Here is a 22,852-nt window from a genome sequence, read left to right on the forward strand (position 1 = left end):
GTGAAAGCAGTGGAGGTGAGATTGCTGTGAAATGTATGTGGAGTACAGAGAGTGGAAAGGATATGAAATAATGTGATTCATGAAAGATGTGGAGTGAGGAAGTCTGTGGACACCAGAATGAAGAGAGTGTACTGAGATGGCAAGGCTGAGGCCACGTGGAAACAATGGATAATAATAGTGTGGTGAAAAAGATATATCTGAGTAAATTTTAAGGAGAGAGGAGGCAAGGCAGGCCAAGGAGAAGGTGGAGGGATATGGTGGAGAAGTGTGTGAGGAAGAGAGGTTTGGAAGTCGGTGAGGCTAGGGGACTGAAAAGAGATCGAGCTGCCTGAATGAATATTGTGGGGAGAGGCTCATCATCAGGGATTTGGCACCCCCTTTTAATGTGACAGCATCCAGACTGACTCTATCGGATACATTTATGTGAAGCTACAGTACAGAAAGTGGTGAATGTTTTTGGCATATCAGATAGAGCCAGGTTTCTGGGGGCTTGCATGGTGAGTAAATGAAAGCGTGGCCCATTGAATTGGGCAAATTTGGGCTGTTTGGACACTGCTACCCCTCACCCTGTCCTAGGGTGGGAAAGGAAGTCCAGATGACAATGATTAATGTTAAAAGTGTATGCCACTCTATTCTATCTATGTATTATCAAATTATAAACAATACTTCAGCAATACAAAATTCCTTGGAGTGCTGTGGGAGGAGGGGTAGTAAAGTAAGAAATACCAAAAGGTACTTTTGTCAGTGCCATACTTCAAGGAGTGTGGCCATAGCCTTCAGATACCAAAAGAAATAAAGGTTAAGAGTTTTGAGAAAAACAGTCAAATACTAACCTGGAAATACTGGGTCGCACTTGAATCATCAGTCCTTTCATTGAAGACGGATACCTCTTTCCCTTGACGCATCTTAAATATTACAGTGTGGAATTTTCTGGCATCTAGGAGACAGATGATAAAATACAATTTAGATCTCTGGTTTTCACCAACACTAGAAAATTTTTCTATAATATCGGAGATGCATAATAAAAATATATATGTACTCATACCCAGTACTATAAATAACATTATTTACCTCCACCAAATGCAACTATTAGCAACAATATTAGTAAAAATGTACAGATATTCACTTTTTTTTTTAAATAGCATGTGTCAACTTACTTCCAATGTCAGTGGACTGCTTAAGATGAAATCTTCCCCACTGTCAATGTCTGTATATATACACAAATACAGTACATATATATATATATATATATATATATAAAGCAGTATCTCTATGTATGTATGTATCTATCTATATAATGCAGTATATCTATCTATCTATCTATCTAGAGTATAAGAGAGAAGTGGAGGAACGATTGGGCAAATATGAATTGGAGCAGATGGGAGACGTGGAAGGTGTGTGTAGAATATTTACAGAAGAAATATGTGCAGCATGTGATGTGGTGTGTGGAAGGAAGAGAAGACGGAGGGGGGTGCAAGGAACAGCGTCGTGGACTGAAGAGGCGAAACAGGCTGTGGCACAAAAGAAGAAAGCATACAATGAATGGATGAGAAATAGGGGCGTGGAAGAGATTGAGAGGCGGAAGAGATAGCTATATGTAGAAAGAAAGAGAGAGGTGAAAAGATTAGTAAGAGAGAGTAAGAAGAGAGTGGATGAGGAATTTGGAAGAAATTTGAGTGTAAAGTGGAGGGACTGTAAGAAAATGTTCTGGAGAGAGGTGAAAAGAGTAAGACAGGGTGGAAGTGAAGTTAGCAGGGGAGTGAAAGATAAAAATGGTAGATTACTAGTGGAGAAGGGAGAAAAAGTGAGCAGATGGAGAGAGCACTTTAAGGAATTGTTGAACACAGAGGATGGAAGTAATGCGAGTATAAGTGGCTGGGGAATGGCTGGGAGAAGGAGGGAGGTGAGAAGACAGGAAGAAATCAGTGGGACAGAAGTTGTGGAAGCAATGAAGAAAGTTAAATCGGGGAAAGCCCCAGGAATTAATGGAGTGTGTGGTGAAATGCTGAAGCATGGGGGAGAGTTAGTAGTAGAATGGATGTGGAAGATGTGCAAATTGGCCTGGGAGGAAGGTAGAGTCCCGGAGGATTGGAAGTCAGGTATAATTATTCCCTTGTACAAAGGAAAAGGGGAAAAAGAAGTGTGTGGTAACCATAGGGGCATTTGTCTTCTTAGTATAATAGGAAAAGTGTATGGTAGGATACTTATTGACAGAGTTAGAGAAAGAACAGAGAAATTAGTTGGAGAAGAACAGGGAGGCTTTAGGAAGGGAAGAGGTTGTGTAGATCAGATATTCATTCTCAGATCTTTAGTGGAAAAGTTTCTAGAGAAGGGAAAGAAGTTGTATGCGGCATTCATGGATTTGGAGAAAGCATATGACAGGGTGGATAGACAAGGATTGTGGAAAGTGTTAAGAATATATGGAGTAGATGGAAAGTTGTTGAATGCTGTGAAGAGTATGTACGATGGTGCGAAGGCTGCAGTGCGTGTGGATGGTGATCTAAGTGAATTTTTCTCTTTGAAGGTTGGGTTGAAACAGGGATGTGTCATGTCTCCATGGTTGTTCAATCTGTACATGGATGGGGTAATAAAAGAGGTACAAGGTAGGGTAGTGGATGTTGGAGTGTCCATGGTGAGAGAGGATAGTGTTTGGAAACTCCCTGTACTGTTGTTTGCAGATGATACTGTGTTGTTGAGTGAAGACGAAGGAGAGCTGCAAGGCTTGGTGGATGAGTTTGGGAGTGTGTGTAAGAAACGGAATCTAAAGGTGAATGTAGGGAAGAGTAAAGTGATGGTCTTTGAGAGAGGTGAAGTCAGTGAATGTACAGCGAGGTTGGATGGTGAGGAATTGGAAAGTGTGAGTACGTTTAAGTACTTGGGTAGTGTGATGAGTAAGGATGGAGGTTTGGAGGGTGAAGTGCTTGAAAGGGTACAGCAGGGAAGAAAGGTTGCTGGTTCCTTGAAAGCAGTGATAAGAAACAGGGAAATGAGCATGGAAGTGAAGAAGTTACTACATGACAGTATTGTGATACCAACTCTAACGTACGGAAGTGAAGCTTGGACGTTGTTGGAAGGACACAAGTCAAGAGTGAGAGCAGTGGAAATGAGTTATTTAAGAGGAGCCTGTGGAGTCACATGGAGAGACAGGCTGACGAATGAGGATATAAAGGAGCGTTGTGGTGTTGATGTGGATGTGATAGGAAGGGTTATGAGGAACACACTGAGGTGGTTTGGCCATGTGGAGAGGATGGAGGGTGAAAGACTGACGAAGAGAGTGTATGTGAGTGAGGTGGAGGGGGAAAGAGGGAGGGGGAGGCCGAGGATGAGATGGAGGGATGGGGTGGAGAGGTATATGAGAGAGGGGGGTGTGAGCTGGGCGCAGGGGAGTGAAATGGCGGGGGACAGGGCGACTTGGAGGCGATTTGTTTGTGGCCACCCCAAACGGGACTGAGGCGTCTGGCAATAGATAGATAGATATATATATATATATATACACACACACACACAGGTATACCCCAGTTTAACTATGTAGTTGCTTAGGTAAAACCCCACTGTTAGGCGAGGTATCATATATTGGGGTACCATTAACATGTAATTGGAAGCATTTATCAGCCTTGGGTTTCCCCACAAACCATGTCAAAACCCACCCAAATTAGCCCCAAAACAAGTTTAAAGCCAATCTGAATGACCTAACAGCTGTAAAGGAAGCTAACCTAAGCCAAACACCTGTAAATAACTCACTGAAACTAACAAATAAATCTCAAAAATGTCAAATATATGTCTGGAAAAAATCAAGCTTAGTAAACAGTACCCAAAAATGACAATGGTTATCCCACCTATGGCTAAAATATATTGATCTAAGTCTAAAAAGTTTATAAATCAACCTAAACACACAATTTTAGTCTAAAATACCATCAAAATTGGGAAAAAAAAAAAAATCAAAATCCACTGTTAACCCAGGGTTTGGCCATTGTTAAGCAGGGTATGACGGCAATTCTATCCCCATCGCTAAGCCGGGGTATCGCATCTAGGGGTATCGTACATTGGAGTATTATGGTATATCCAGGCTTAACAATGCAATTGGTTAAGTAAAAACCCATCGCTAGGCGGGGTGCTGTATCTCAGGGTAGAGTTAAAATGTAGAGCGTAGGGATGCATTTTTGAGCCTTGGGTTTCACACCCAACCAAGTTCTAAACCCACCCAATGGAGTCCCCAAAAAAGTTTAAAGCCAATCTAAATGGCCTACCAGCTGTAAAACAAGCTAACCTAAGCCTAAAACCAGTGCCTGTCTCACTTGTACCCAGTCAAAGGCACTGAAGACTGCCATCTTCGACTTGTATCCAAACCTGGTAGAGAAGAAGCAACTGCATTGTATACAATCCCACCATCAGACAGTCCCAGGACAACTAAATAAACATTTGCTATGCATAATGATAATGCATGAATGACAGAATCATCCAAGGTACAAATTGTAGAGACAGAGAACTGATGATGTGTTGATGGGGAATTCTCCTCACAAGGAATGCGATCAATGATGCGATCGGGATTGCCTTTTCAACAACCCCTCTTTAAGTCATTTTTGTTACTGTCCTGGTTGCTGATCTCCTTTATTTTCTTCTCTCTTGTTTTCCAACATTTCTTTAGAAATACCTTTGTGTTTTCACACCGTTTTCCACTGAACATCCTGAATGCAAACACATGACTTATCAACAGACAATGCAATCGGGACAGCCTGTTCAAAGAACCCTCCTTATGTCCTTTAAATTACTGTTCTGGTTGCTGACCTCCTTTATTTTCTTCTCTCTTATTTTCCAACATATATTTAGAAATTCCTTTGTATTTAGCATCTTCCCTTGAACAACCCAAATGTAAACACGATTTATACTTTACAGATCGATGATGCGATCGGGATAGCCTTTTCAATGGCCCCTCTTTATACTGTTTTGGCTACTGTTCTGGTTGGTGAGCTCCTTTATTTTCTTCTCTCTTATTTTCCAATACTTATTTTGAAATTCCTTTGTAGTATTTTCAAAGCGTTTTTCCTTGAACAGCCCAAATGTAAACACATGATTTATTGATGTCGCAGCTTTCATCAATGCATGAAATATTTACTCTCTAAGGTTTCCATAATTATAGGAGTCCCTCATTTATCCGGACGTGTTCATTATCCAGATGCTGGACATTGGCTCTATTAAACCAATATCCGAATTTACTTGCTATTATCCGGACATAACAGTCCGGATAATAGCTCGTTTCAGATCGACTGACCATATGGCTATTAGCCCTTTCTCGCATCACACTGAGTTCTATCCCACACTCACCTGGGTTTTGCAATTTTATGGGATGAAATGGTATAAAAATGCTAAACAGAAAAAAATTACTCTTTCATCCATGTGTTCTCATAAGTTTGTATTCAGTTCCACATTCTTCGTTCGATTTGTCACTTCCCAACACATTTCGTACCGAGTGAGCATATGACTATCAGTCCTTTCTCGCGTCTCACTGAGTGTCGAGCGAGGACACTGATTCTTTGTAATGCCATGTGATCAGCACCAGCCACCCAGAAAGTGGCATATCTTCAAGAATGCCCAGAAGTATGAGATAGTAAAGGAGTAGCAGAGAAAGAGGCAGGATGAAATGGAGAAAGAGCATGGTGTGAATGAAAGCACCATCAGAATGATTTGGAAGGACCAGGAGAAGATAACGAAGATCGTGTGTGGGAACCCTGATGATGCAAACCTGGCAGCAGTGAAAGTTCATAGTTTTGTCCTGAAGCTGACTGTGAAGCTCATACGGTGTTAAGTGGAGCGCCAGAGAAAGAAAACGTTCCCACCAAAGTCTGCATGATACAAGAGGTGAAACTTTAAGACAACAACATTGGGGCTGGGGGACGGGGGAAGAGTGCCGGAGAGCTATGCATCAACAACACACTGGTACCCAGCCTAACTTTTTTTTTTGTTAATGCTATTTTAACACATTCAAGTTCTTATTTACAATAGTTACATCTCTTTCAGTGTTTTACCTGATGGTGGTAATAAGTACAATAAGGGGTAATTTGTGTGGGGTAGGGTGGCAAGAAGGGGTAAAAGTGAGTTTTGGAAAGCTGCCAGAACAGAGCGTACCATTACACATGCAAACATATTGTTTGAGTGATGCGGGTTTGAGTAGCACAGTCCTTGTCCAGTCCCTATTGTCCGTATTACTCAATGATTGAGTGTATATTTATCCTTTTCATTCTCTGCAATCAAGACCACACTGATGATGTTGGCAGCACAGAATGAAAGGGAGGCAGAGGAAATATTTAGGAAATGGTGAGATAGAATGGGGCACAAGGGTTTGAGAATAAATGCAGAAAAAACAAGTGATGATATCTAAGGCTTGTGGCAAAATTGTCAGCGCAGAGGGAGGGAGAGAGGCCATGTGCAGTTTCCCATAAGGGTATGCAAGGAAACTTCATCTTGTGCAGTACATATATGTTATAAGTGGATGCATAGGAGATGTAGTGGTAATGGACGTGGACCTGCATGATAATGCCGATTTTGTGTGTGGTGTGTCAGCTAGAGTATGTATAGAGTGACAGGTGTGACAGGATTGATCCTACTGAAGAGTCGCTTGAATGTGTGGAGTTCTGCTATTTGGGGGACATGTTATGTGTTGGAGGTGAGGCTGGAGCTGGCTCTGTGGCTAGGGTAAGGATGGTGTGGAGGAAGTTCAGAGAGCTGTTGTCTCTCCTAGCTTTGAGAGGGCTCTCCCCCAACCAACTACGAGATCTTTGTATGTAGCATGTGCTTGCAGTGTAATGCTGTATGATAGTGAGACCTAGGCAGTAGAGGAATAGAATATTCATAGGCTTATATGTGCAAAAATGACAGTGACTAGATGCATGTGTAGGGTGTCCTTGAATGCAAGGACTGGAAGGGCCAGGATTGCAACTGAAGAGTTGGAAGGGAGAATGGACTTGGAAATGTGTTGGTGTTGCGATGAGGAGGGGCAGACTGAGATGGTTTGGGCATGTTGACAGGATGGAGGATGACAATTAGGTGCGGAAAGTGTGTAGTGTGAATGCTGAGTGTAGGGCTGTGAGAGCCAGTGGAGGGGTAAACTGGGGCGAGGTCACAGAGTGTGACCTCAGGGATAAGGGACTGAATAGGGAAGCAGCCAGATATCAAGCAGCATGGAGAGTCGTCATTTGGTGGCTAAGGCCAACACATGAAAGCATGTTGGAGCATTTATAAAGATACGATATGAAACCCATCTTCATTAAAGAGACAAAGCTCTCTCCTTCCATATACCTCGTATGTTCATGTCAATTAATATTCTTCACCAACTGAATGGTCAGAGTTCTTTACCTAATTTACCCATCCAACAAAAATACAAATTTAACTACTGCTGCATGAATTAAATTTAGGCATATGATCCTTGTTCCTACATACTGTACTGCTTTGACTTTACTATACACCAATATGTCATCTTCTTATTTTTTCTAAACTCAAGCAAAACTTTGTAGAGCTTTTCTCATGAGACTTACACCAAGTCTGTATCATCTGCAAACAGTACTGGGCTCACTTCCCACCTGTGCATGTTCTTGACCAGATCCTTTTCCCATAACCTTTGCATCTACCTACTTCAATAACCGAGGTGTGAACAATGAAGTCATAAAAATATCACATATCAATGGCAAAGCACCACCTTTATCTCACTTGCCAATTGCCCACCCACAACCAGACATCCTGCTATACTTACCTGATCAAAACTATTCATGGTTTTCGGAGCTTTCTTCATCTTGGTTTAATTTTTACCAAAGTATTTTTAACTACACAAACTGGGATATGAACAACAGTTGTGCGACAGTACCTGATTCTGTTGGGAAGTTAAATAAGAGGTCTTCATGGGGGGAGGCAAATACATAGGACTTGGAGGCCAGACGGCAGCATTCTGTCTTTGTGTCAATAGGGATCTCCAGCACACACGTCCCACCTGTAAATGCAAAGTATCACTACAATACATAAACAAACAAGAGAAATACAGTACAGTATAAGGTAAAGTAAAACTTTATTCATTAAATGAACAATGGAAGGGCAGTTGTCGGAGTCACTCGTGAAAATAAAAATATGTTACCTGATCGTACCATTCACTCACTCGATGCAGTGGTGCCCTCATGAGACTCAACTCTGACTGGCAAGCAAAATGGTTTCCTGCAGCCAAGGAAACTATTATAAAACTTAATGTTACATAATTTTATAAAGTACAGGCATACCACTGTTTAACGATGCAATTGGTTAGGTAAAACCCCATCGTTAGACGGGGTATCATAATGTGAAGTGTTTACCAGCCTTGGGTTTCCCCCCAAATCAAACTCAAAACCCACCCAAATGAGCCCAAAAACAAGTTTAAAGCCAATCTAAATGGCCTAACAGCTGTCAAGGAAGCTAACCTAAGCCTGGCAAGGTGGAGTGATCGTAGCAGGAGACTGATGCACTGGCTCTGGAGGTGGCGATGGAGTGCGATGAGATGAGGCAGGCAATGGCAATGGGGTGCGATGCGACAACTCAGACGGTGATGATTGGGTGCAATTCGATGGTTCAGGCAGTGGCGATGAGGTGTGATGCGATGGCTCTGGGGGTGGCGATAGAGTGCAATGTGATAACAGAGGAGGTGGTAAGGGAGACAGCTGCGAGGACCGGTGAGGTGGCGAGGGAGTCCGCTGCGATGACTGATGAGGTAGAGATGGAGTCAGATGCAATGACTCACGTTGTAGCGAAAGAGACAAAGACAGTGGCAGAAGTAGTGAGGGAGATGGAGGCTGGGGTGAGGAAGGTAGCGACGGAGTGGCGGACTGCCTTAGTGGAGACACAGGTGACACGGGAGATGGGGATCGGCTGGAGGTTAGGTCCAGCACTGGGGACTGAGCACGTCCTTGGCAGGAGGAGGCCCTGGGTGTTTCTCTGCTGGTTGATGGCAGAGGAAATGCTCTGCTGGTTGAAGGTTGGGGAGTTGCTCTCCTGGTTGAAGGCTAGGGAGATACTCAACTGGTTGAAGGCTAGGGAGATACTCAACTGGCTGAAGGCTGGGGAGATGCTCTGCTCATCGAGGGCTAGGGAGATACTTTGTGGCTTCCTGGAGTGGTGGGGGCCTGTTTGAAGAAGGCAGTGATTGTTGTCTGTCTGGCCATCCTCTTCTTTTCCTCCAGCATCATCCTGTACACATTCATCTCCTCCTCCAGCTGATTAGCTGTGTCCGTACTTTGTCCTGGGAGAGGGTCATGTGTGCACAACAGCACAATGATTTCATCCAGCTTGGTCAGCATCTCCCTCAGAATTGTTATATTGAGGGCTCACACTTCAGGGACGATCTCCTCCTCCTGTGCCTCCTGCCGCACACGCTGAATCTCCATATTGAGGAGTTCCTCGTTGCTGAGCTCCTCTCTGTGGCATTCGAGAACCTCCTCCACATCCTCCTCATCGATCTCCCTGAAGCCTGCCTTGTGTGATAATGCCACTATGCCCCGCTGCACACGATGCACCAACGGAGCTTGCACACCCTCGGGGAAGCCGGCAAAGGAGTGCATGCACTCTGGCCACACCTTCCACCACACACTGCCCATGGTGGGCTAGCTAACTTCAACCCACACATCAGTGATGTTCTCTATGAAGTGGCGTATATTGTAGCCCTTCCAGAACTGCTGGACTGTTGTCCTATTAACACTGTCACAGACCCTCCCCAACTGCTGCATAGTGTGGCGGAGGTAATACACTTTGAACACAGCCACCACCCCTAGGTCTATGGGTTGCAACAATGACGTGGTGTTGGGGGGGCAGGAACACCACCTCTATGTTGCCTGTTCATTCCTTCATCGTGGGAGGGTGGCTAGGCACATTGTCTACCACCTTGAGAAATCTGTTCGCCAAGTTCTCCCTGGAGGCATACCTCTTCAGGACATGAGACAGGTACAAGTAGAAATATGATGAACAGATATCGGAAATCAGCCAGGCCTTCTTGTTTGACTTCCAAATCACCCCAAGGTTATCTTTAAAGTACCCCACCAAAGCCCTGGGGTTCTCAGAGTGGTTGACAAGGAGCGGCTTCAACTTCAGGTTGCCCTCGCTGTTGCCCCCCAGCAGGAGTGTATGCTGGTCCTTCGAGGCCTTGAACCCTGGCGTAGACTTTTCCTATGTTGCAAGATACATCTTGGAGGACATTCTCTTCCAAAAGAACCCAGTCTCGTCAAAATTCAACATCCGTTTCGCACTGTAGCCACCCACCACAATGATGCGTTTCAGTTCGTCATGAAATGCCGCCACTGCAACCATATCTGCACTCGCCATACATCTTCACGTGGTTGAGATTAGCTCGCCTCTTGAAGCGGTCAAACCACCCACAGCTGGTCTTGAAGGTCTCGCTAGCATCAAGATCACGCCTCACCTTGATTTCCTCCCACAGTGAGAGAGCCTTGGGGCAAATAATTGCCTGGCTCATGGGTGCCTTCCGTCGGTTCTCATCCTCCACCCACGTGCACAGCATCCGCTCTAGCTCCTCCATCAAAGGCTCTCTCTGGCAGGTGATATGGGAGGTGGATAAGATTGGAACCTCCCCATCAGCAGCCTTAATGGCCTTTCTCTCCTTGATGATGGTGGAGAGTGTTGATTCGGCCAGGTGGAGAGTCGAGGCGCACCCTCGCCATTTTCATGGCACTTAAGAATATCTAGCTTGACTTCTAGAGAGACAGTTTTACGCACGTGTTTCGCGGGAACATCACCGGCACCACCACAAGCAGGCCGCTTACCACCCCGACTGTGGTCTGACAAATCTAAACTGGCAGCTAGGGTGTGGCACAAACCTCTGTACAGTGTTGCTATGTTTCCCAAACCTGCGATGTGAAACAGTTGTTATATATGTAAAAGGCATCACAAATAAGATAAACACATATGAATACAATGTTAACATGTGTATTATAATATATGAAAGAACAGTAAACTTATTATGCATAAAATATTTATACGGCAATACAGAAATGCGGCATAAATATTTTACAGTGTTGCTAAAAAAAAAGTACCAGTAGTCACTTTTATTGGCTTTTACTTTATTTCTGGGGTGGGTAATAATATCACAATTATGATTTTAAGATAATGTGCAGGAATATAAGTAAAAATATGCAAATTTCTTAGTAAAAACAAATAATATATTAAACCCTCATGAGCGGCAACACTCACACCTACCCAGTCTAACCCGGCCAGAGCGTCTTGGTTCACTTTCCTTTGTGTCCTTGACTCAGACCTATGTAAAACAATAATAAATATTTTTAAATATAATTAGATATAATATAAACAAAATGAAGAAATGAAAGCATAAGTTTATAACAGTCACTCATAAAAGAAACAAAATTTCCCAGGGTGACACACATCTCCCCCCAGGAGAGAGAGAGAGAGAGAGAGAGAGAGAGGGGGGGGAAGGGGGGGGCCATCGCGCGTATGGAAAACGTGGCAACACTGTACAGAGCTTCGCGCCGCACCCTAGCCGCCAATTTAGATTTGTCAGACCTTAGGGCTTTCACTAACACTACCACTAGCCCCACCACATGCAGCCCCCTTACCAGACATGATCACACTTATTTAGGCCGAAAACCTCACAAAATCGCACTCCATACATGACTTGCATCACTGCTCTACTCAGTTACAATGCACCACGACAATGACTTGCATAATGTAGGTGATGCAACACAATGCTTGGTGGGCAAGCGTAAAGAGAGTTCCTCACTCTGAGATGGCTGGTATGAGAAGAACGATATGGGTGAGTGCAGTGTAAGTGATGGCTGTGGGGCCTGCACGAGAGTTTCTCTGCATCCTGGGAGGCGGGCGGGCTCAGCTGGCAGTGAGAACGTTTGTGATTCAAAATTTTGGCCTATCACCTGTGGAGGCAACGTCGGAGGGCTCATCGTTAAACCAGGTTCGGCCATCGCCTAACGGGGTATGGTGGTATTTGTAACCCCATCGCTAAACCAGAGTATAGCATCTATGGGTACCGTATATCGGAGTATTATTGTATAACCAAATGATGTCTCGTGCTCAAATGAATTAAGGTGTTCCAACAAGATGGGGTCCATATGAGTTTACATCCAAGGACTTGTTGGGGCTTACTGCTAACATAATCCCACTCTAAGGTGAGCAAAGCTGGTCACCCTCACCTTAAATATTGGAAGTGAATAGCCTTGCCCCTATGCTCCTAATAGGAAAAAAAAAATGTGGTAGATGATGATGACCATCATCCACTCAGTGTAGTCCTGTCTATTTCTTCCTTCACCTTTAGCATTCTTTATCTGTTTGCCCTCCTTTCTTCCTATGTTGCCCATCTGCCCTGTCACTTTTTATTACTCTTCTTTTTAGGTGGCTTTAAATTAAGTGACAAGCCTAGTGGTTTCCTGTAAGCCAGGAAACCATTTACAATGTTGGGTGGTAACCATTTAAGCAACTCATACGTGTTCTCTACATGTTAACAAGTGGGCTGGAGGAGGGTTAATGGCCCTCCCCATACAAAAACTAACTTAAAGTCGAACATCCACCCCTTATCGGATTATGGCACCTGGCTATAGATAGACAGAGTCAGTCAGATGATATTCTAAGTTCAATTTAAAAAAAAAAAAAAAAAAAAAAAAAAAAAAAAAAAATCTATACCTGGTGTGGCACATACCTCTGCCCTATAAGTGCAACAGATGCAACAGGTAAATTTAGGCTTCTAAATTCAGTAGGAAGGGTCGAGACAAGTGGGTGGGACAGTGGTGTGTGGCAGGCCACAAGGTAAGTGGTGCACAACCTACGAACATGAAGAGTGTAGGCCAGCTGGTAATCAAAGCGGTAATTTTTATGACAGTTACAGTATACATCAGGGTGGAGCCTATTTTTTGACTTTTTACATTATTACCTTCTTACCCCTTAACTTTGTTAGAATACAGTATTAAAAACAGGCAAAATATCAGTGAATTTGGTGAACATTTACATGTAGCTCAACAACACTGATGTTCTGAATGCATCAAATGATGGTTCTGCATCAGGCATTCTTGAATATGGTGAACAATATCACTGTACGCACCAATGTCAATTACAGTTAGCAGACATATTATTGTTATGAATCACCCTGGACAATAGCTGATGAAGTAAGTCTGGTACGGTACAGTACAGTTGTGCATGATGCTGCAATGTTCACTGTAAATTCTGAATCAGAATTTCCAACGTTATAAAATTTCCATCCTGCTGAGTCACTTGGACAATATGCCGACACCATCACTCTTGTCACATATATTCAAAACTCATTTGTGTGTTTTACAGAATAAAAAATTCTATCAAAAAAGCTACAGTCGAGTCACACAAAATGCGTGTTTGTAAGCCACGGTTTTCTCATCCACAGCATGGTTCCCGCTCAGAACCAAAAATAGCAGAAACCACAGTTATATGCTCAAAGCACAGACTTTCGATACCAAAGTGACGCATTTCCATTGAGATTTCCATGGAATGTGTCTGCACTGCAAACCGCAGCCATTACCCATTCACAGGCATGCATGACAAGCAATGAAAAGCCAATCATAACCCTTCCCTGGCAGCAAGTGCACGCACTACTTCCCTCCATTGTTTATTCCTGTACCACCTGCTGCGAGTGTGCCCACGAGTGCAGTTTCTGAGGGCTACTTGGCCCTTTTCTTTCTTTCTTTTTTCTTTTTTTGTTTTGTTTTGTTCCCTTACTTGCCCTTCCAGGGTGATACAATGCCAGCCCACAACAAGCCTATGACTTCGTCACAAAAGGGACAGAAAAAAAAAAAGCCACCACTTATATATAACCAGAAAATTCGTTGCATCGATAATGGAGAGAAAAGGGCAAGAATAGCTGCTAATTATGGTATCAATGAATCGAAGAAGAAGCAGGGCTGAGGCAGTGGCAGCATAAAGCACCACCACACATACGAGATAATGCTGATTTTACGTGTATGGCGTGTCGGGGAAAGCAGGTGGAGATAGTCAGACGTTAAAGAATTGAACTTGCTGGTGAATCTCTTGAGTGTGTGGAAGGGTTTTGTTATTTGGAAGACATGTTGTGTGCTGGAGGTAGGGCTGGAGCTAGCTCTGTGGCTAGGGTGAGAAGTGGTTGGAAGAAGTTCAGGAAGCTCTTGCCTCTCCTGACAATGAGAGGACTCTCCCTACGTGCTAAGGGGTCTTTGTATGCAGCATGTGTTACGAGTGTAATGCTGTATGGTAGTGAGACCTGGGCAGTGAAGGAGGATACTCGCCAGCTCAGACGTACAGAAATGACAATGATTAGGTGGATGTGTAGTGCGTCCCTGCATCCAAGGTCTGGGGGGGCTGGGTTGACGATGGAAGAGTTGAGAGGTAGGATGAGACTGGAGTGTATTGGTGTTGTGATGAGGAGAGGTAGATTCAGATGGTTTGGACATGTGGAGAGGATGGGGGATGATAATTAGGTGAAGAAGGTGAGAAGTGTTAATATTGGGGGTGGGGTTATGAGGGGTAGACCGAGAAAGACATGGGACGAGGTCATTAAGTGTGACCTCAGGGTTAAGGGACTGAACAGGGAGGCTGCAATGGATCGTGCAGCATGGAGAGCCGCCATTAGGTGACCAAGGCCAACGCATGCAAGCATGTTGGAGCCTTTAAAAACGAAAAAGAAAAAAAAAACACTCGCCTCATGCTGAGAGGCCCTAGTTTGCCTCTACCCTCAGAATCCCCAGATCCCCACCCCCATCTCTTCCACTTAAGCATTGTCATCAGTCAGAGCCAGGTAAGACCCTTTAGTATTGTTTATTTAATATTTATTATTCTTTATTTCCAGTAATACATCCATCCATCCATCCATCATCCAATCCTATGTCGCCCCATAAGGAGCGTAGGAATCCGGGGCTAGGCAAGTTGGTCCTGACATTTAAGATGAGAGTGACCAGTCTCACTCATCCCTGAGTGGCATTATGTGAGCAAAAAGCCCCAACCACCCCCTGGATATAAACCTAAACAGGCTAAATCAAATTGGAGCACCTTACTTACCCACTAAACCACCAGGTGCCATAATTTGGTTATGTGGTTACCACCTAGCATACTAAATGGTTTCCTGGTGTACAGGAAACCATTTGGCCTGTCACTCAGTGTAGAGCCACCCATAGGCAGAAGGAAGAGGAAAGAATACAGGACTGATGTACAGTCATCCCTTAACATCCGCAGGGTTAGGTACCGTAAGACACACCCGCAAATGTTAAAAATCCAGATATCTACTGACTCCCTTAAAAACACCTCTGGACCCCCCATTTCCTTATATAACTAAAGAAAAACCCTATGTGCACATTTACAACCACTTTATTTAATAGAACACTAAACTATCTATCTATTGCCAGACGCCTCAATCCCGTTTGGGGTGGCCACAAACAAATTGCCTCCACGTCGCCCTTTCCCCCACCATTTCACTGCCCTGCTCCCAACTCACACCCCCCTCTCTCATATATATACCTCTCCACCCCATCCCTCCATCTCATCCTCAGCCTCCCCGTCCCTCGTCCCCCGTCCACCTCACTCACATACACTCTCTTCGTCAGTCTTTCACCCTCCATCCTCTCCACATGGCCAAACCACCTCAGTGTGTTCCTCATAACGCTTCCTATCACATCCACATCCACACTAAACAACTACTTTATTTAATACAAGAACACTAAAAGTTAAAAATAATGAATAGTGTACTCCTTCCTGGCCTCTTCTGACTACTGTGCTCATCCCACCTCCCTCCAAAATGAAGCATGTTACAGTATATTTCATTCGCTGGATAATGCCATTACTGTACCAAAACAGCCACAAACTGTGCCTGGGATAATATTACAGTGTCAGCAGAATTCAATAATATATACTGGTATATTTTTTTCTGTAGCCATCCATGGATATTCAAAACCGTGTATATCAAAACCACGGATGTTAAGGGATGACTGTAATACATGCCCTGAATACAGTAATTATTTGAGTGTGTGTTAGCATTTGATGGTGATTAGTTGGGTCTAGGTAGGGTGATATGTGGCAACTTGGCCAAGAGGGCAGAACAATATGTAATTTTTCCCATAAGTTATGTTATTTATAAACCATGGAATTTCTAAAGCACAGCAGTGGTCCAGAACCAAATTGTCGTGGATTAGACAACTCTACTGTATACTGTTTCTACTGCAGTTTATTTGTAGCAAATGCAAAATTGTTGCAACACACATTTCTGATCAACTAAGCAGCACAGAGCTGCAGGTAAATATATACATCTTATTCCCTGAAAACAGCTGCCTATAAATGCTTACATTTCAAAATTTTGAATATGATTTACTTTTAAAACAAGACAGCCTCAGCAACTGGCATGTATTCATTCGCACAATCTTTTGTTTTTTCACCTTGAGAGATTTTGTTCCACTGGCGCCGAACAGCTGTGTTTACATGCAGCCCCTTGCTTCCTCCCCTCCCTAGTACTGCATAACTACCATCTTGACTAGATGCTCATCGCAATGGATGCCACACATGCTCGTTTTTGTGAATAAACTATCAATAAACTGCAATACCTCGCCACTAGACCACATGGGAATTTACAGTGTTGTGCAGTGTTAAGAAATTAGAATTTAGAGTACAAAGGATTAAGTGCAGAGTACAAACTGGCAGTTGCAACTGGCATGGCGCAAGTAAGAACAGACTGTGCAGTGTTAAACAATTATAATTCACAGTGCAAAGGATTAAGTGCAGCACAACACTGGATTACTGTGCGTGCTTCAAGAGCATTTTCAGCACCGCCAGGGCCTTAGAGGAGGCGGGTTAATCTTCATAATGGCTACGGACGTGTTGTAAGAATCCTGTAGGCAGTGGCTCAATAGATAGAGAGATGGCCTGCAGTCCTAACGAACCCAGGTTCAAATCCCCGCTGGAGCAAGGAACAGTTTAAGGATTTGAATTTCATTAAATCAGGCTTTACTAATCTACCAGAAGACCCGCCGATATGTTGTAAAATTACCCCCACTAATACCAATACACCAGTCCTGTATGAGACAGCCCTTGCATGTATTCAATATGGACGGTGGGTGTTAGTGCCAAAGTGGTGACATGTAGAGGTGTATGGTATGTAGGAGGACTGCTGGGCCTTGATAGCAGGCTGTGAAGCCTATGCCCTGAGTTGGACACATTAAAAAAAAAAAAAAAAAAAAAAAAAAAATCCATACTCACTTTTAATTCCTCATTCTCTGGTTCCTTTTCCAATTATTTCATACTTTTTATCCCTTATTTATGTGAACAGGGTCTTAAATACGTGCTATGCATGTCTGGTAGGGAGTTATGTAGGTGGTTTTCTGAGTTAGGCTGGGTTAGGGTCCATAAGTACCTGTCCAGGAGGCATTTTCCCAGTATCCAGACAAACCCACTTTCCGGACATGCCTTTGGCTCTATTACATGAGATATTAAAGGGATTACTGTACATCTCTTGTAAAATCTGCTCCCAAGAGATTAGGTGTGCTAAGCTGGCTCCATACCTTCTTTACCCCTGCACAGTTGTTGATTTTATACACGAGTTTTATTCGTCCCTGTGTAGAGAACAACTCTCATGTGGGAAGGCTACCTACATACAGCTCTTCTCAATAGGGTGGAGTCAAAGGCTTTTTGTCTCATTAACTCTACTTCTCTTACTGGCTCCCTTCAACCTCTGTCTCTTCACCGCACTGTTGCATCTTTATCTCTTTTCTGTCGCTACTTCAATGGTCACTGCTCCTCTGAACTGTCTGCTTGCGTACCTCCACCTCTGCGATGGGCGTGTAGCACCTGTCTAGCAACAAACTTTCATCCCTTTTCTGTCCAACTCACTAACACAAGAGTTAACTGTTACTCCCACTCCTTTATATAAGCAACAGGTCAACTCTGGAACTATCTCCCTCTGTCTGTATTTCCTACTTCCTATGATCTCCAGTTTTTCAAACGAAGTATACCCAGGCATCTTGAAATAAACGAATCTTGAACTGGGCTCTCTTTTGTTTTGTTTTGTTTTCTTGGAAGGAATGGTTTGTGGGTCCCTGGCCTTTCGTTCCTTCTTCCTTGCATTAACCTGCCGCCTCCTGGCTGATCTTTATCCGATGACCGCCCTCTAACCTGGCAGATTTTCGAAAAGTTTTTTTGGCTCAAACCTCCACTTTTTATGAGAAACATTGGGGGGGGGAAAAAAAAAAAAGTTGCTCACCTGAGCTTATAAGAGCGTTCTACAAGTGTCCCGCCGAACACCTAGGACCTCTGGAGCCGCGCTGCTGCTGTCACGTTTTCTATGGTAGGGGTAACTATTGCAAATCACTTAGAATAGGTATATATTTGCTCACTTGGTATGACTTTATATGTAATACAAGAATATACTGGTTTTCACACAATAACATAGGCAATATAAGCGTTGTTTCACTCACAGAGCACATCAACATACTGCACCTTCCTTGGCAACGTTATCTCCTCATCACTTCTGCTCGCTTCTTCCTCCGGCACAACATAATCTTTGTCCTCCACATCGTCATCGATTGAGGAATCACTCTCGCCTGTGAAGGCATTCAAGGGAGGCTTGAATTTCATCACAAGAGAGACCGCGGTGCGACATGTCTTTACTGGCCAGGTCGCTGCTAACAGGTGAGTTGCCAAGACAATGGCGTGTGGGGGTCACGCAGGGATGGGGAGTGGTGGTGGGTAGAGGAAGGTCTCCTGCATATGCCTACCAAAAATCACCCGCGAAACTTGAAAAATGTGCAAATGACGGACCTTGCAATTGCAGCAAGTACCGTTAGGTCGTCGGATCTCAGCGTGAAAAAAGAGTTGTGACGTAGCCATATGCTGACGGGACACTGCAGGTAAAAAAAAAAAAAAAAAAAAAAAAAAAAAAAAAAAAACTGTATAACATCCACCCCATGTAGCCACCAAGAAACATGCCAGGATACCAAGATGGAGTCACTGCCTCAGTATCCTCTTCCAGTAACACAACTGTAAGAAACTGTAAGAAAAAGCAGCCTTTGTTTACAATCCTTAACAGTGCCGAAGACAGACGGATACCATCTCGTGGTGCACCAAAGACAAACAGACACCAACTTAGAACGTCATTTTTGCATGAAATTGCCCTTATCAGTGGTGATTTATCCAAACCTAACTTAAATTTTTGTAACAACCTAGCCTAATTCATCCTAACCAAAGCTATTTTATCCTAACCTAACGAAACGACATAAATTATCTCTTATAGCCATACAGTAATCATATTTTCCTTGTTTTTTCATGGATCCTCTTCATATTCAAAAATGCAATTCTGCACAGCTTTACAAAGGCGCTGAATCAATTCAAAGGCAGTGCAACGAAACAGCAAATTAGCAGTCATTTACCGACTCAGCACTTTAAATAGCTAGTGGAAAATACAATTTTTATCACCATATTGGCTCATACACACTAATTACAATATCTGAAATCTCGCTAAAAAATGTGGGGGCGCTCACCATCCACTCACTCGATGTAGTGCTGCTCTCGGGTGTCTGCCCTTTCCTCTCCTCCATCCTTCTTTCCTTCCATCCTCTTCTGTCTTTCTTTCCTTCATTCTTTCCTTGTCTTTCTACCTATGGGTGATTTTATACTCCCTCTTCTGTCTTTCTTTCCTTCATTCTTTTCTCTTCCTCCTGCCTGTAGGTGACTCTGCACTGAGTGACAAGTCAAATGGTTTCCTATACCCAGGAAACCATTTACTATGCTGGCTGGTAACCATATAACCAAATTTTGGTGCCTGGTGGTTTAGTGGGTAATTACGGTGCTCCAGTCAGACTGAGCCTGTGAAGGTTTATATCCAAGGGATGGTTGGGGTTTATTTGCTCACGTACTGCCACTCAGGGATGAGTGAGGCTGGTCACTCTCATCTTAAATGTCAGGACCAACTTCCCTAGCCCCAGGCTCCTATGCTCCTCACGGAGCAATGTAAGATTGGATAATGAATGAATGAAAAATCTGAAAAATGTGTTACAGTTGGCAAATATTTGGTGGCGACCATCATCCACTCACTTGATGTAGTGCTGCCTACTTCTTCCTTAGTCTTTATCATTCTTTTTCTGTGCCTGCCCTCCTCTCTTCCTATTTCTCCCATCTTTCCTGTCACTACTTCATGCTTTTCTTTCCGTTACAAGTGGCTTTACATTGAGTGACAAGCCATATGGTTTCCTGTAAGCCAAGAAACCATTTACAACGCTGGGTGGTAACCATATAACCAAACCACATGTGCTCCCTACGTGTCAAGTGGGTTGGTGGAGGGTTAGTGCCCCTCCCAGTAAAACAAATAACTCAGAGTCAAATGGCCACCCCGTACGGGATTATGGCGTCTGGCAATACACAGAGAGATAGATAGAACACCAACACACCTTGACAGGCTTCTGTTTTGTATAAATATTGACTACAGTGCAAATAAATGTAACTGCATGTTTAATCAATATTCATACAACCTACAAGTCTGTCAAGGCAAGATGTCCTGCTAAAGGTGAAACACTTCTGCTAACTTTGGCAAGTTTTTGCTCTGAATCCTGGTTTTTTATTAAGTTAAATTAAACACAAAATTCTAACCAGATTTCAGATAATTAGGTGTGTATGAGCCCTCAATATACAGAACCCTCTTTTAACGAATTTCGGTTTGAATGACCAACTTGAGCTGACTGAACGTTATGTTCATTTAACAAATTTTCATTCAGTATGGTAGTTAAAAGGATGTACAAGTGGGAAACACTTACCAGCATGGCATCCCTACACACATACACCCACACTCCTCTGCATCCTGCAGAATGCCACATCAATCTCTGGGTGACCAGCATCATATAGAGCATTAACCCCTTAAGACCGCAATTGTTTCAGGCAGGGTATCTCCCACAACCGCAATTCGAGGGTGTTTTTACCAAGGGTAAATTGACTGTGTTCTGGCTAAAGAGGAAGAATTTACACACCTGATAACGCAAGCCGTACCCCCATAGGCCTAATGGTTACCGCACAATCACGCGTCAAAGTTCAAAAAAAGTTTATGATAGTTGCCCCTCAAAAACAATCGAAAACATGAAAGCTTTGATAACTACCTATTTTTATTGAAACAGGTCATTTCAAAGTGTTTTGTCACACCAACCATGAAAACTGGTGTACCGGTACCATATGTAGGTGTGGGGAGATTACTAGACAGTGGGGAGATAAAGTAGGCTGTGAAGAGTAGGCCTATAGGTAAGGGGGTTGGAAATAACCAGCTTTTTGCATGAACAGAAAGCACTTCATTGTGTTCTGTAACATCTACCATGAAAAGAGGTGTGTATGTAGGTGTGGGGAGATAACTAGTGGGGAGAGTAGGCCTACGAGGCCTTGGTGGTACTTGGGGAGAAAAATTTTGGCAACAACCAAATTCCCTTGTGGAAACCCTCCACTTCAATGGGATTTGTCATACCAGCCATAAAAACAGGCGTGTATGTAGGTGTGGGGAGATAAAACAGGTGTGGGGGGTAGCCCTACAAGGCCTCATAGTCATTCCAAAACTAACACAGATGCATATAAAGGACATCAAATAAAGTTGAATAATGCTATAAATGCATACATAAGAAAGAAAAAAAAAAAAAGCAATAATTTGTTTCCGATTTCTCTTTTTACTGTTCCAACTTCTCATTACACATTTATCACACCATTACAAATATCACACCATTACAAATATCACATCATTACACTTCATCACACTTATCATTACAGTTTCGGAAACAACCAAATTCTCTTGTGGAAACTCTCCATTTCATTGGAATTTATCACACCAGCCTTGAAAACAAGTGTGTTTGTATGTGTGGGGAGATGAAACAGGTGCGGGGAGTAGCCCTACAAGGCCTCATAATCTTTTGAAAACTAACACAGACGGACACTACTCAGAGGTGCTAATCTGGGTAGGTAGGGAGAATGAAAAAATAAATAAATAAATAAATAAGATGCATCATATGTAGTACAACATACAGCATTCTCCAACAACATACATACAGAAACTGGTAGGTATGAAGTGAGAAATGAACAGATGAGGTGTAAAAATTTGGGAAGAAGTAGAAATAATATAAAACTGGTACAGTATGTACATCAGGCCTGACACTCGGGGGCCTGTTGGGGGTTGGAAGGTTGGTAAGGGACAAAGGAGGAGAGATGGGGTGGGGTTGGGGGGGGGATGAGGTTAGCAGGGAGGGAGGAGGGGCAAGAGAGGGTGGGAAGGGACACAGGTTGTTGTGAGAGGAGAGATACAGTTGCGTGAAGGGGTGGCAGAGTGATGGGGGACAAGGAGGGCGTGAGGGAGTGGAGTACAGGGTGGCATGGAGGCGGCCAAGAAGGGGGTGCCCCCCCACCGCCCGGGTTGGTCCAATCCCCCCTTCACGCCACATCAGGGGCGAGTTCTCATTAGCCTGAAGCCACGTACGTCACAATCGGGGTGGAGCAAGCTCTCTGCAGTTTTTTACAGGCCGCGTTCAATTGACGCAATTAGGCATTTTGGCATAAAACTCAAATTACATCAGTTGATACGATTAGGACTTAAGGGGTTAATTGAGAAAAACAGCCATTTAGACCTAGCTGTATGTTACTGTGTATGACCGTACAGCCAAACGACGTGCTATACTTAACAATTTTTGTTTGGTAAAAGCCATGACGCCTGAGCAATTACCAAACAGCATGGTGTTTGGCTTTAACGTCAAGGGTCTGGTACCAATTAGTTTATATCAAGGGTGTACCATATGGTGATAAAAATTAATTTCCAGTTAAAAGTGTTGATTTGGTGCCAATTCAGTATATGACTGCTAATTCGGTATTTCGT

The 22,852-nt window shown here is 43.4% G+C and overlaps 1 protein-coding gene across 2 annotated transcripts in view; it reads right to left on the bottom strand.

Moving 5' to 3' along the window:
* The window catches only part of Art4 (arginine methyltransferase 4), a 178,835-nt gene that overhangs the window by 147,795 nt on the left and 8,188 nt on the right, over positions 1 to 22,852 (bottom strand). For both annotated transcript variants that reach the window (XM_080274219.1, XM_080274218.1), the window contains exons 2-3: positions 7,856 to 7,978; positions 834 to 937 (exon numbers count right to left, since the gene is read on the bottom strand). In XM_080274219.1, the coding sequence (XP_080130345.1) occupies positions 834 to 937; positions 7,856 to 7,978 (227 nt within the window). The remainder of the gene's footprint in view (positions 1 to 833; positions 938 to 7,855; positions 7,979 to 22,852) is intronic.

The sequence above is a fragment of the Coenobita brevimanus genome, chromosome 57 (genome assembly GCF_032717465.1).
Source record: "Coenobita brevimanus isolate Jiangsu-jjx chromosome 57, ASM3271746v2, whole genome shotgun sequence".
NCBI classification, from domain to species: domain Eukaryota; kingdom Metazoa; phylum Arthropoda; class Malacostraca; order Decapoda; family Coenobitidae; genus Coenobita; species Coenobita brevimanus.